The sequence below is a fragment of the Theobroma umbraticum genome, unplaced genomic scaffold (assembly GCF_002168275.2).
Source record: "Theobroma umbraticum cultivar Fairchild unplaced genomic scaffold, ASM216827v3 scaffold_55.0, whole genome shotgun sequence".
Classification (NCBI taxonomy): Eukaryota; Viridiplantae; Streptophyta; class Magnoliopsida; order Malvales; family Malvaceae; genus Theobroma; species Theobroma umbraticum.
The window spans coordinates 3,962,957-3,977,022 of NW_018397270.1; the positions used below are offsets into that span (position 1 = coordinate 3,962,957).

The 14,066-nt window shown below is 33.4% G+C and overlaps 2 protein-coding genes and 1 long non-coding RNA gene across 7 annotated transcripts; 1 reads left to right on the forward strand and 2 right to left on the reverse strand.

Moving 5' to 3' along the window:
• The first annotated feature begins 1,143 nt into the window (after positions 1-1,143).
• On the forward strand, positions 1,144-4,914 carry LOC110426167 (E3 ubiquitin-protein ligase SINAT2-like). Of its 4 annotated transcripts, none has more exons than XM_021441318.2 (5): positions 1,144-1,559; positions 1,987-2,542; positions 2,790-3,162; positions 3,697-4,083; positions 4,494-4,914. In XM_021441318.2, exons 3-5 carry the CDS (start codon positions 2,944-2,946, stop codon positions 4,812-4,814), a joined length of 927 nt encoding a protein of 308 aa, XP_021296993.1. In that variant the 5' UTR covers positions 1,144-1,559; positions 1,987-2,542; positions 2,790-2,943; the 3' UTR covers positions 4,815-4,914. The 4 variants fall into 4 exon arrangements, with proteins under 4 accessions (XP_021296993.1, XP_021296992.1, XP_021296991.1 ...); XM_021441317.2 differs by having other exon boundaries at positions 2,007-2,542; XM_021441316.2 differs by having other exon boundaries at positions 1,144-2,542.
• A 2,954-nt stretch (positions 4,915-7,868) lies between these two features.
• LOC110426354 (uncharacterized) lies at positions 7,869-8,555 on the reverse strand. Its single transcript, XR_002446133.2, has 3 exons — positions 8,430-8,555; positions 8,282-8,348; positions 7,869-8,188 (listed from the first exon to the last, which is right to left on the reverse strand). It is a non-coding gene; the product is annotated as an uncharacterized LOC110426354 (long non-coding RNA).
• A 437-nt stretch (positions 8,556-8,992) lies between these two features.
• LOC110426349 (BTB/POZ domain-containing protein At3g56230-like) lies at positions 8,993-12,809 on the reverse strand. Of its 2 annotated transcripts, none has more exons than XM_021441564.2 (5): positions 12,602-12,809; positions 11,583-11,661; positions 10,882-10,915; positions 9,791-9,964; positions 8,993-9,714 (listed from the first exon to the last, which is right to left on the reverse strand). In XM_021441564.2, the coding sequence occupies exons 1-5, from the start codon at positions 12,747-12,749 to the stop codon at positions 9,259-9,261; spliced, it is 891 nt and encodes a 296-aa protein (XP_021297239.1). In that variant the 5' UTR covers positions 12,750-12,809; the 3' UTR covers positions 8,993-9,258. The 2 variants fall into 2 exon arrangements, with proteins under 2 accessions (XP_021297239.1, XP_021297240.1); XM_021441565.2 differs by having other exon boundaries at positions 11,573-11,661; positions 12,602-12,741.
• Positions 12,810-14,066: the final 1,257 nt, after the last annotated feature.

The following is a 14,066-nucleotide window of genomic DNA, read 5'->3' on the forward strand; positions in this document are numbered from 1 at the left end:
ATTATATAACTCTTGTTATATGAACAGAAAATAATAAATGATATTAAGTTTGACGATTATTAATTTTATATTATGATTAAAAACTTATGTAAATACAAATCAAAATATGAAAACTCACTTGAGTACAATAAAAAAATAAAAATTTAATTACATGAATATATGGAGCAGCATTTTTTGTACTTAGATAAATTTTAGTTTCTCTGTTATCCTTCTCCTAGCCACTTGGAAGGGTTACCTCAACCATACAAAAGGACTACGCCAATGTTCAACTTGAAGGGCTCCAGCCTGAAGATGACCCATCGACTTGGGCCATGCCAGGTCTGATCCAGTCGACCTGAACAAGGTAGTTAAACTACCATGTACCTTACTCTGAACCTTCTCTATCTCCATGAACAACAGGATAGTCAATATCTTCTGCTTGACTTGTATGATCTTCATTGGATTTCCTTTGTATAACAAACCCAATTGAGCAAGGTACCTAAAAATGCCATGTGCCTTGCCTCATCTTACTCTAAACCCTCGCCTATCTTTAAGAACAAACGGTCTGATTGACTGTAAAATCAAATCAAATAGGAAATTTTAAAACGTTGCGTGCTGGAAATGTCACCCTCAGGTTGAAAATCTCGAAGCTCAGGCAAATCAAATCACCTTTTCTATACTTTTTTATGTTGAAAATGACGACTCCTACGCCATTTAGATTTGTTCAAATTATTGACTAACGAATGCCCACGAGTATGCTATGTTATCTTATCATTTGAACATTGCTAAAATTGATCATTTGTTTTGTCAGCATGTAACAATTTGAACCCAAAGAATGATTCTAGATTCAAAGTTTTATAATGGGTTTTTTACTAGCATTCATAAATGTATAAATGTAAAAAGTTAATGATTTTTTTATGAAAAAGGGTTATAATTCGTTGAAATTCAAAAAATAAAATGGGTTTTGCATTAGCTAAAAATTGATTCAAAGGGTTAAAATTCTTTCAATCTTTTAACATTGAATGATCTCGAAATTTGAATGAACAACTCTATCCTGAATTAAATATCATTCTTAAATGCATTATTAATGGTGAAACATGGCGTGTTTTGTCTTGTTTTAAAGCATTGGACAATCTATTTATTTCATATTTCATTATAAGAATAAAAAAAGATTTTCTTGTTTATTTTTTAAAGAAAAGGAGAGGCATTCAATAACTCATAAGCCACCAACATGTGTAGTTTAGTTTAGTTTAGTTTTATCTAAGTGCAAAGGTGTAGAGTTAGATGTCAGTATGTGAATAGAGGGGGGATCCCAAATCCAAAAATCTTTGACTCTGGTTAAGGTTTTAAGGCACGCAATTTGCGGAGCCAACTTTCACGGTCTTTCCTCCACGATTACCCCATCCTACCTTTCTTTCTTTCTTTCTTGTCTGAAATGATTCAATTATTTTAGTGGGGGCTTAGAAAAGGGGACTGAATTGAATATTCCTATGCAATTGTAAACTGGGTTTGGTCTGGCTGTTACCGTTATTTAGTCAGCTGAAACTGGATGACCTGAGAACAAAAAAAATTCAATCCTGGTAAGCTTTGATGAGTTTTGTTTTTGTTGATTGATTTGAGCTGTTGAGCTTGGATTCTGATCTGGGTATTGATCTTTTTGATTGGAGTTTTTTGATCTATTCTGATTTTTTGGTTGCATACTTGGAACTGGGTTTTGGTTCATTGGCCTGGAAAAGAAGGGGGTAACATGGGGGCAAATGATTTTCCATATTTAAAAGTTTGATTTGCTGGTAACTTTACCATTTTTGGGCTGTTTCAGTTAAGTGAGACTCATGAGTACCCCCTAAACACCATTTATGGTGTTTTCTTTTAAATAATTATGTTTTATTTTGGTTTTCTCTTCTTTCATTTATTGCTTGCTTGATGCAAGTTGTCTTTTAAAATATGCTCTTTGACAAGTAGTTGGATCCCTTAATGGTTTATACTCTTCTTGATTTATATATTGAGGTGTTCCATTCCTGAGATAGGTAGATCACTAGTGCAAAGAGGAAAGGAGGAAAACAGGAATCCTGCCATTGGGTTTGAGCTTGAGAAACAGCATGCATCAAACTGCAATTTCTTTCTGCTGCTAAACCAATATGTTGCCTTGGTTAGTTGGAAGTTGAGATCTTTAGTCTGTCGGTGACACAACTGTAGTTTCCAATGCGTTGTATTGGCATTCAAATGGTGGTTGTAAGAGCACAGATTTAAAACTGGATTGTTTGAGTGAAACATCTTTTCACTTTTGAGCTTGATTACTGTTTTGAGCTTTATCCATCTTGTTCACTTTAATGTTTACCGGGAGCATTCCAATATGTGAAGAGTTTTGGCTGCTTCTAAGACAAGAAGCTTGAACCTCTTCCTCATCTTCGTATGTAAGAACCCAGTTAAATAGTAGTCTTAGGAGACTTGGATGACAATCGAGATTTTCCTCAAGCATTGCAGGCGTCATCTTGAACTTATAACATTTTACATACTTGTACCACTGGAAATTTGGCACTTCTTAAGCTACCATAATGACAAGGTTGGTGCTTCATTTTTAACCACTGTACTTATATGTGTTAAATAAGAGTATTGACTATTATGTATTTAGTAACAGTGTTCAATGCATCTTTGTGGGCTAATTCACTGGTTCGTCACTCTTCACCTATCTTTATCTTGAACTCTCTGTCAAGATGAATTCTAAAGTCCATGGCTGCCCTTTAACTTTTTGCTGGTTGTCCTTGATTCAGATAGATTGAACTTCTAATGTCTAATATTATTATTGGCAGGCAAGTGAGAGAATTGCAGAAAAGGTTATGAAACTTTTGCAGATCGGGAGTTAAGAGTAAAGGCCCAACTCATCTTCTGTCCTCCCCTCCATGGTTATCAATAAACTAGATCTAACAAAGAGTGTGTGCTGGCATTAACATTCAAAGCTTCAATATGGCGCCTGGTGGTGGTATCTGCAAAGATGTGATCGAGTCTCGCGTTGCATTTGCAGATTATGATATGGCAACTTCAAGTATGGAGTTAAGAGGTTCCCCTTTAAGAAAAGCTGCAACTGGTTTAGGTGAAAATCTGGGAGCAACATCAACAAACGATGTGCATGAACTACTTGAGTGCCCTGTTTGCGTAAATTTGATGTATCCTCCAATTTACCAGGTAGGTTTACTTTCCATGCCGAAAATAAAAATTCAGCAAGCATTTTGAATTGCATTCTCTTTGAGATTTTATACTTGTATCATAGTCAAACCAAACAACATTGGCATTTGACATTGTATATCATGCAAAGTGAAATAAATTATATATTTCTTGATCAATGAAGAATGAATAAATTGGCATCATGGATAATTTGTAAACCACTGAGGCAGAAACTTTTCCCTAAATCTTTAAGCAGAAGAAAGTGGGATTATCATCTAACATTGTAAAAGTAATTGAGAAGATGGCAATATTTTAAATGCTATTCTGGTGTATGCATATTGTGATTATGATACTCCTTAATTGAACTATTTTGGATGCTTGAAGGCTAGGCAGCCGACAGATATATGGACACCATAATACTTCAGTATGCATGAGTAAAAGTGTCTTAGGGAAGAAGTTTTGCATTTGCATCTCCTGCATCAATGCTTTACAATCATAACATAAAGTTTCTACTTAAACATTCTCTTAGTGACAGCTTTTAATCTCTATGTTTAGTGTCCGAATGGCCACACTGTATGTTCAATTTGCAAGGCCAGAGTTCACAACTCTTGCCCAACTTGCCGCAATGAGCTTGGAAATATAAGGTGTTTGGCTCTGGAGAAAGTAGCTGAGTCACTAGAACTTCCTTGTAGATACCAGACTCTGGGTTGTCATGATATTTTTCCGTACTACAGCAAGCTCAAGCATGAAAAAAACTGTAGATATCGCCCATATAATTGCCCTTATGCTGGAGCTGATTGCTGTGTCACTGGTAATATATCATTTCTTGTCATGCATCTCAAGAATGATCACAAGGTTGACATGCATGATGGGTGTACTTTCAACCACAGATATGTCAAATCCAATCCCCATGAAGTGGAAAATGCTACATGGATGTTAACTGTAAGATTTCTTTCCCTTTCCCTCCCGCCCCATCCTTCTCTCTGTGATAGACACATACTTGCAACAAGTTCACAAACTTTTGTACATCATCTCAAGCAGGTGTCTTTTCTGATCCTACTCTTAAATGATTAATGTAGTGACAGATGTTGGGAATGAGATTTCTAACAAACCTTAATGATTGCATTCTTTATTTCACTTCTAACATGTTCTGCTTCTTTGATCCATTAATTCTTGAACCTTGCAAATCACTTGATACTTTCATCTAATTAATTATATTAATTCTTTGATGACATATGAACATCAGAAATCTTGAATATTACCAGTAATGAGTAGTATAGTATGTATTCATGAAACTCCATTCAGTTTGATCAATACTTAAAAGGCATTGATGATTGTCCTATACGCGGCAGGTTTTCAACTGTTTTGGTCGACAATTTTGTTTGCACTTTGAGGCTTTCCACATTGGAATGGCACCAGTTTACATGGCCTTCCTGCGATTCATGGGTGATGAAGACGAGGCTAGGCAATTCAGTTACAGTCTAGAAGTTGGCGGCAATGGCAGAAAGTTTATATGGCAAGGAGTTCCTAGAAGCATCCGCGATAGTCATAGGAAAGTTCGAGATAGTCAAGACGGACTAATCATTCAGAGAAACCTGGCACTCTTCTTCTCTGGCGGTGATAGACAGGAGCTGAAGCTGAAAGTGGCCGGCCGAATTTGGAAAGAACAATGAGATTAAGTCGGGACTGAAATCTATGATATTTTAGTTTAAATTTGCATCGGAAATGATATTTAATATATATAAAATAAAAGGTTGCAAGAGCATTTATGCATTTTTCTGTATATTTTGTAGATAAAGATGCCTCATTGTGAGGAAAACTGTGATTGCCATGGAGTTTACTATTATTTTTTACTGAAATTTCAGCACTGTACAAATTTGCAGCAATTGATAGGCATAAGTTGCTTTGTTGATTGCCCCTGCCTCATCCTGCTAAGTAGCCATAAGCAATCCTTTCTGCTCTGAGCCTCAAATGAAGCCTCCTTGCCTTTTCTTTGCTGTACTTGAACAAAGTTTTGTCTTCCTTTCTCCTGTTGGAAACTAATTTTTCCATCATATAATCCAACTTAAAAAGCCCAAAGAAATTACCCAAAATGAAACAAAAAAATGAAATCTAAACAGACCTGATGGCTTATCTTTAACATGGAAAATTGGCTTTCCTTCCATAAGAGCAATTTGGTTCTTCTCTAAATCTTTTTGTGAAGGAATGGTTTCTTTTGGGTTCTCCTTTTCGTGTTTTTGAATGTATTTATAAGCAAGGTAATGGATGAAAGGGAATACAAAGGTGGGCTGGCCTACTTTAACTTTTAATCTCTTAATTATTAGTCCAAGCTTGATCATGGAATAAGATTCTTAGGTAATTCTCCATTAAGGGAAACAGGTAATAATGGCAGTAAAATCAGTGTCAACATCTAAGCATAAAAAAAAAAATATACATATCATCCATTACATTAATTTGGTTTAGATTCTTGGCAAAAGAAGAGGAAGAAAACAATAAAGAAGTGAACAAATGTGAAACATGAATGTGCTTCATTTACATTAAAGTTCATTTACATGGCCTTCTTGCGATTCATGGGTGATGAAGATGAGGCAAGGCAATTTGGTTACAATCTAGCATTTTTTATTAGGTTTTAATTGCTTTGAAACCCAAATTTGTAAAACTTACAAAAATTAACCCAAATATTTTTTTATATTATTATTAATTATTCAAAAGTATATTTATTTTTATGTCCAGGATGGATTTTATTTTTGTTTTTCCCTATCAAAAGTTAAATTTAAATAATTAATAATTAAAAAATATCAAAGGAAGTTTTAACTTTAACTTTGGATGGGATTTAAAAAATAGTAGAAAATTTTCAAAAAATGACTTTTAAAGTAACAAAGCATCAATCAAATTTGGAACAAAAATTCCTTTGTCTCAGTTTGGTGTTTTCTTCCATATATATATATATATATATAAGGGATCGAACACACACCTCAAGACCAAATGGTATAAGAACAATTCTAAGTCTCATCTAATCAAGCTAACTTTGTCTAGTTAAAATGTTATCAAAGCTAAGGTCACAAGTTTGATCCCTGTGAAATCCTTGGGTCTTCAAGGGAGGAAGGCTATGTGAAGACTACAATACTACCAAGATGGGTGACCTGAGTGTGGTGGGATCCATTAGTAATGTGCTGTCCTTTCAAGAGCATAGTAGGCGATTGGGGACACTTCTCGAGACCATACGGTATAAGGACAATTCTGAGTCTCATCCACACAAGTTAACCTTTCTGGTTGAAATATATATATATATATATATTATTATTGATTTGAGTTATGGGTTCCACCTGAGGAGAACCCAGAACAGACCCACACCAACAACACAGACTGGTATCATATTTGCATGAATGAGAAACACTTGAAGCTGACATTGACAAAACAGGAAAGGTAGCAACTCTTTTAACAGAATTTTGTGATCTTTCTCTATGTCCCTTTCTTATTGTACATTCTTCCATCTTGGTGATGCTGGAATAGAAATGAGTTCCTGCCAAATGGTTGCCACTCCTCTAGCATTTTATGGGTACCTGAAATAGAAATGAAACAAAAAGGGTCAATTCAGAGAATGATAAAAGTGAAAGTTTGATGCCTCTTTTGCTCACCACTTGCAAGGCATTTTTATATTTTGCTATTTCCTTTATTCATTAGAATTGTTATTAAACACTAAGGGCACGTTTAGTTTGTGAAATAGAACAGAATAGAATAGATATTATGTGAGTAAAAAATAAGGTAAGAATAAAATGAAAATATTATTACATAATTTAATTGACGTAATAGAACAAGGTAAGAATTGTTATTATGGTTTATTGTAATGTTTAGTTGATAAAAATAATTTTGAAATAATAAAAAAAATTGACAAAAAGAGAACAATACCTTTTCTTATAATATATGATTATTTATTTTTATTATGTTTTATTTTTTAAATATTAATAATTTGTAATTTATATAAAATATTAATAATTTAAATATTATTATGATTAATATTTTAATAATTTTAATTAATTTTGAAATTTAAAATATTATATTTTATATTATAAAATTAAAAACCTAAACTCTTTATTATAATAAGATTTATTTTCATCAAAAACAAAAATACTCTTTGTATAATTTAGTAAAGATTATAACAAAAGGCCAAATTAAGTAAATTTTTTCTTTTTCAATCATTTACTTTTTATTTTCATTAAAACTTTAAAGTTTTAGTAATTTAATAATTTCTTATTAAAGTATTAGTATAATTTTTTTATTTTTTATTTTTTTCACTATTTTCATTTTTTAATTTATATTTTCACTTAATAATTTAAACATTAATATTTTATTTATAATTTAAATATTATTACAATTAAAATATTAAAATATTAATAATTTTTAAATTTTCTAATTTAAATTATTAATTTTATAAGTCTATGTTTGTAATTTTTGAAAGTAAATAAGGATATTTTAATCTAAAATATTTTGGACTCTATTTCTATGTACGTGGAATAGCTAATATTATGGAGAGATGATATTTAACTATTCTAAGATTTTGTAAGATTTTGAAAAATAGTCATTCTTCTTCCAAAAAGTAACCAAATAACGAGGAAGAGCTTTTTAGAAAATAGAGACCATTCCCCCAACCAAACATGCCGTATCCGATAATCCACACTAATCTTTCAAAACTTAAAATGAAGTTCCTAAGTTGTCCCTTTATTACAGAAACTATCAGTTTTTGGATTAGAATATGTACTCTTTGTGCCATCAAAACCCAAGAATTATATTAATTGTCTTCCATGGAAGATAAAGTAATTACACAAACTAGCTCATATAGATGCCAAGTAGTCTCCCTTGTTACATAAATTTGTTAAAGAGAATAGAGGCAATGTTGGGATGTTCTTTTCTCACACCATTGAATACCAACAGATGGAGGAGAGCAGATGATGTAATTGCCTTTGTGCAAATCCTCTTTCATCGGGTCTGAGATGTCTTAGGTCCATAGAAAGCTGAAAGGAGTCCACAGCAGCCCAAAGCCTTGCAGCTGAATATGAAATTAAATTTGACAGTCAAATTTAGGATGCAGGAAGTATAAATTAAAGGTTAGTGAGGAAGATTGAAGAAAGGTTAGACTTACAACATATTCATGCAGCCTCCTTCCCCTTTCTTTGTTGTCCTTGGACAACATTTTGTCTTCCTTTCTCCTGTTGGAAACTAATCTTTCCATCATATAACCCAACATAAAAAGCCAAAGAAATGAAACAAAAGGTAAAATCAAGACAGACCTGATGAGTTGTACCCAGGCTTGTCCTCCTGAGGCTTATGTTCTTTCTGGCATACTCCATCCCTTTCTGCCATGAGAGCTATTTAGGTTCCCTTCTAAATCTTTGTGGTTAAGGAATGATTTCTTTTTTGGTTTCACTTTTCATGTTTCTGCATGTCTATTTATAAAGCAAGCTAAGGGATGAAGGGAATATAAAGGTGGGGACTTCAACTTTTAATCTCTTAATTATCAATCCAAACTAGGTCATGGAATAAGAATCTTAGGCAATTCTCCATTAAAGGGGAACAGCTAATAATGGCAGTACAACCAGTGTCAGCATCGAAGCATAAAAAAAATTACATATCATCCATATAATATTAATTTGGTTTAGATTCCTGGCAAAAGAAGAGAAGAAGTGAACAAACGTGAAACGCGAATGTTCTTCCTTTACATTAATAGTTAATATGTCAGGTTGCTAGATCAGCATTGTTAAGGTGGTGAGAGTCAGAGAACTGACATCAGCAAATTGGCGTGACATTCTATCTCATATCTGATATGAATATGAGCAATATCTACATACATACATACATACAAACGGTATGTATATATACACATGAATCAAGGCAGGAAGTAGCCAACAGATAAAAGCAAAACAAACCACAATATTCTGATCTATTCACACAAGGACTAGTTGTAGTGATTCATTCAAAGGACAAATTTGTTCTAAACAGTCATATTTACAATGATCTTTGCATATTAACTAACCATTGGTTGCATTGCATCAGCATCCCAAACTTTTTTACTCCTAAAACCCCATTTCTTCCATCATTGGTATAGTCAGATTCATCTAGCTAACTCAAGTTGCTTTTCGCATCAACAAACGCCCTTGTAATCTGCACGCAAAGAAGCGGGTTACTGGAAGCGAACACTTCATACTTTGTCGTGGACACTATATCCTTCATGTTTCTGATAATGAAGCTCAAAGTAGTTTCCTTCAGTGTCTTGTTTGACTGAGCATCTGCGATCTCTAAAATGTCAATAGCATTCGACGCATTCAAGGAATTCAGCATGTAACGCTCACAGGACTCTTGTAAGTATGGAATCTCATACTTATCAGCTGCAACATATAGAGAGTAAACATGCTTCTCCAACTTATCTAAGGGCAAGTCCCCAGTATAAAGAAACTCTAGGAGAGACTCAAGCTCTTCGGTGTTTAACTCAGACAGAGTGATGGTATCAGTATCACTTGGTGGAGCCTTGCAGCCATCTGAGTCCAGCATATTCTTAAAGATTTCAGATCTTGCAGCCTACACAATAGGTAAATGTGTGAGTGTAATCAATGTTCAAACAGAAACAAATACAAACACAGCTAAGGAGTGTTACCAGTAAAGCTTTGTGTGCAGGTATGCAGGGCCCATTGTTAGGCTTAAGCTGTATATCAGTGTGGGTTTGTTCTTTGAATGCCACAACAAATCCGCTTAAGAAACTTATTTTCCTTTTCAAATCATCCTCCGTATCCTTTAAGCCAGACATTGCTTTGTTGACATTTGCATGTGGCTGGGGATAGCACACAGAAAGACACAGACTTCAATATCCAGCAATTTAGAGAATACTCTTATATATACTTCCCCCACCCCGATTCAGAAAAAGGAAACTGCCTCAGGCTCATTTGATTCTTTTTCTTCTTTCAGGAGCTAAGATATCCTCAATTCAGTTGCCACATATACGACGTGGCCAAAAAGAGGTTGAGATTACACATCAGCGTACCCAAAAAAAAGAGCTATTTTAGCAGAATTTCAAATTTATAAAGGAGTTTTTGAATGATATAGTTTTTCAATCAATGTTTAAAGACACAAAAACAAGAAAACTATGGGAAAAACAACTTTTAGCTGGGCATTTGAAAAATAAGTGTCTTCACAACAGGAAGTGTAATTTTTATTTCGTCCCACAAGGTTTAAACTTTATGAAGTTACTTCATCAACCGTAAACTGCTTAGTAGAGGTGGAGAAATGAACCCGAACCAAAAAACCCGCCCAAAAAACCTTGAACTCCAACCTGACCAAACTTGACTTGACCAGAGAGTCAAAGACCTGAACCTTAAAAATTCAAATCCGAGACCAATCTGATCCAAAACCATAATACCCTAAACTTAACACTAAAAATGAAAAATTTAATTATCAGTTTCCTTCTAACTCAAACTAAACCCAGTCCAATCCCGAAATGATCCAAATCGGAAGCGACATGAACCCGTCATCCAAACCCAAAATGACTTGACCAAACCTGCCCGTTTGGCACTCGACTGCTTATTTTCAACTTGCTAGCTGCTGGTTTGTTAAAAGAAATTAACTAAGCCCTTACTATATAGCATGATTACTATAATTGCCAATAGAGGTAGAAGCAGGTTGAAACAAGATTAACAACGACAGAAATGAGAAGGATATTATGTCACAAAAATTTTCAGAAAACCTAATTACCTTGTTCTTTGAAGTAGGTGCAGTTGAATTTGTCCTGATACAAGCAGAGAAAGAAAAAGGTCATGAGACCGAAATCAAGGAGGATGTTATACAGTTAGTGCGAATATTTTGCACACTTTTATGGAAGCTATAAAGTGCACGGGATAGCAGCTGAGATATAGCTCCCGGCTTAAAAATTATCAAAGTTATAAAAGACAGACCATTTTAATTAATGCTTGAAAGCAATACAATCGTCTCTCCCAACAAACTCCACGACCAAAGAGGCACCCTCTACAACAGAGTTTTAGCCTTCTCCATATTGCCACTAATGAGTCATATCCAAATAACTTCAGTTTTTCATTTTCCTTTTCCAGATGACAAAATTTTCATTAGCCAATGTCAAAGCGGGAAACCCCACAAAGTATGCTATAATACAGCAGAACATAGAAAACAAATGACAAACCTAAGAGCAACAATAAACTTACCAGCTTGCAAGAATTATATAGAGTAAATATTGGGTAAAGTGATGAAAATGAGTAGGCAGAAGATGGGTTTTGTAAATAAGAAACTCATGATAACTATGGATTTATTGACAGAAAAATTGAAGAAACAAAGGCATCAGAGTTTAACATTCACATAAATTGGAAAAGAGCGATTTTAAATACAGCAAAGAGTTATAAAATGCACTATTAAGTTAGCAACAAGAAGGAACCTATAAGTACCAACTACTTGGTGATGTTTGGCCAATAGTGGCACTGAAAGTTGAAGTTGCCGAAGCAGCATTACTTGAAGCATGGTTACCTACAACACAGACGGCATTAGCTAGAAACAATCCTACATCATTAACACTTTTGTTATTCCCTATTTGCTAAACACTTTGCAGCAACCAAAACTAAACCTTTAAGCTTCATGAATTTATTTTCTATTTGTTTTTCACTTTAAATGGGTTTTTGGTTAATATCCTAAAATCCAGATGCGTGACGCGACTATTGTAAATGGGTTTTTGATTAATAACAGGCAAAATTTTGAAAAGAGACACCATACGAGACACTAAATAGAGACAAAAGATTTCTGTTCAGAATAAAGAATCTATCTATCTTGGATTTTTTTATAAAAACAAAGTGCTATTTAATTAAAGCTTTTCAAATGTATCGTCAAAATTAAAACATTTTACTTTCTAAGAAAGGCTAAGACTTAACTTCCCACTTTTAGTTTCGACAAAATTACTTTCTATGGAAATCCCCTTGCTGTAGAAGTCAAAACAAACAAACGCCTACTCATTTTAACCACATGCTATAACACATTAACCATTTTAGTTACATTATGAAGCAAATTTTGAATAATTAAAAGAAAAGTAATAAGAATCCTTTCCTCAAAATGAAGCTAACCCATGGGTTTTTTTTTTTTTAAAAAAAGAAAAAACTATGAGCCTGAATTTGCACCGAAGAGGGAAGAACCGGTTGAAGCATGGTTACCTACAACACAGACAAGAGACAGCAGCATTATCTAAAAGCAATTCTACAGCATTAGCACCTTTGTTATTCCCCATTTGCTAAACACTTTTCACTAACTAAAAACCAAATCTTTTAAGCTTCATGAATTTTTTTTTCCATTTTTGTTCCAATTTAAAGGGGTTTTTGGTTAATCCCATTAAAGCTAGACACGTGATGCAACTACTTTAATCGGGTTTTTGATCAATAGCAGACAATCTAGACTAAACACATGACATAAAGTTATGAACCTGAATTTACACCGACGGAAGGGAAACTGAAGATGGAAGGACTGGAACTGAACAGAGACGAGAAGCCCGAGGCAGAGGTGGTACCGCTGCTTGAGAATCCTCCGAACAGAGGAGAAGATGAAGGTCGTTCGAAGGGAAAATCCGACATTGTTCTTCTCTGTTTCCGATCGTTTTGGAACTAGAAGCAACAGCACTCGTTGTTGCGGACAGGGCGGCCGGCCCATTATATCCAGGAAGGTTTCGGGTTTGAAAGCGGACCGACCCGGTTCAGCCAATGTCAAGTGCTCACGTGCTTCCCACGTGTATGGCAACTTTTCCTTCTTTACTAGGAAAAGTTAGAAAATGGGGAGAAAAAAGTGAGTGAATAATTGAATTATCAAAGCTGATTTATAAGGTTAAAGTTGAAAATTTCACCTTAAGTATATATTTTAATTTTTTTAATATGAGATTTTGGTATTTTCTCTCTATTTTATACTCCTCGTTTGATATTTTTATCTTTATTTGATTTTTACGAAAATTAAAACAAAAGGTTTTGATTTGGTGTATTTTATATTAAAATTTTAAAAAAATTTTATAATACAAATGTTCAAATTTTTTAATGTAAAAATTTTAAAAAATTATGAAAAATAAATTTATAATATGGAAAAAGTAAGAGAGTTACATACCTAAATAAGAAAAATGACATCATTCCAGAATATCTAAAAAGAAAAAGATGGGATTAAAAAAAAAAAAAGAGAACAAGTTTGTATTACATATTATATATTGCAATTTTATAAGTTTAATAGTATATAAATTCAAAAAAAAAGAAAATAAAAAAGGGAACTTTAAATGTCAAAAAATGTGTAAAGAATTGCTTTATTAAAAAGATTAAAGCCATGCATTAGTACTTGTTTACATTTTTTCCATTTGAAAAAGGTGATAATTTTTAGGGCGTATCCCTAGGAAAAAAATGAAAAAAAAAAACTTATAAAGAAAAGTAAAGTATTAAAGTATCAAAGGCAAAGGCCTTGTGGCGAGTGGAGGCCACTTTATCAAAAGGAAAGGACTTTTTTGGCTTTGTGAATATGAGAAAAGGAGCTTTCCAAAGTGGAAATTTATGTTAATAATACATACTCATGGGCACTTAAATATAAATTCATTGATAGTTTATAATTGTAATAAAAATGTTGATATTTGATGTATTTGATAAAATTGTGAATATATTGTTGGTAAAATTATTCATAAAATGTAATAATTTAGTTTATTTTTAGTGTCACGTCTAGCGCTTAACAAAGAAAATAGATAAAGTGTTTTTAAAATTTCACATTAGATAGGTAAAAGAGTTCTTAGGTGGCTTATAATAAGCAATGGCACTACATACTTCATCAAGTTTGCCTTTTGAGGAAAGGATAATATTGATGTATTTTCAAAATTAAAAGTTATGTCACATAATGAAAAGCTATATTAGCTCAAAAGTTATGTCACA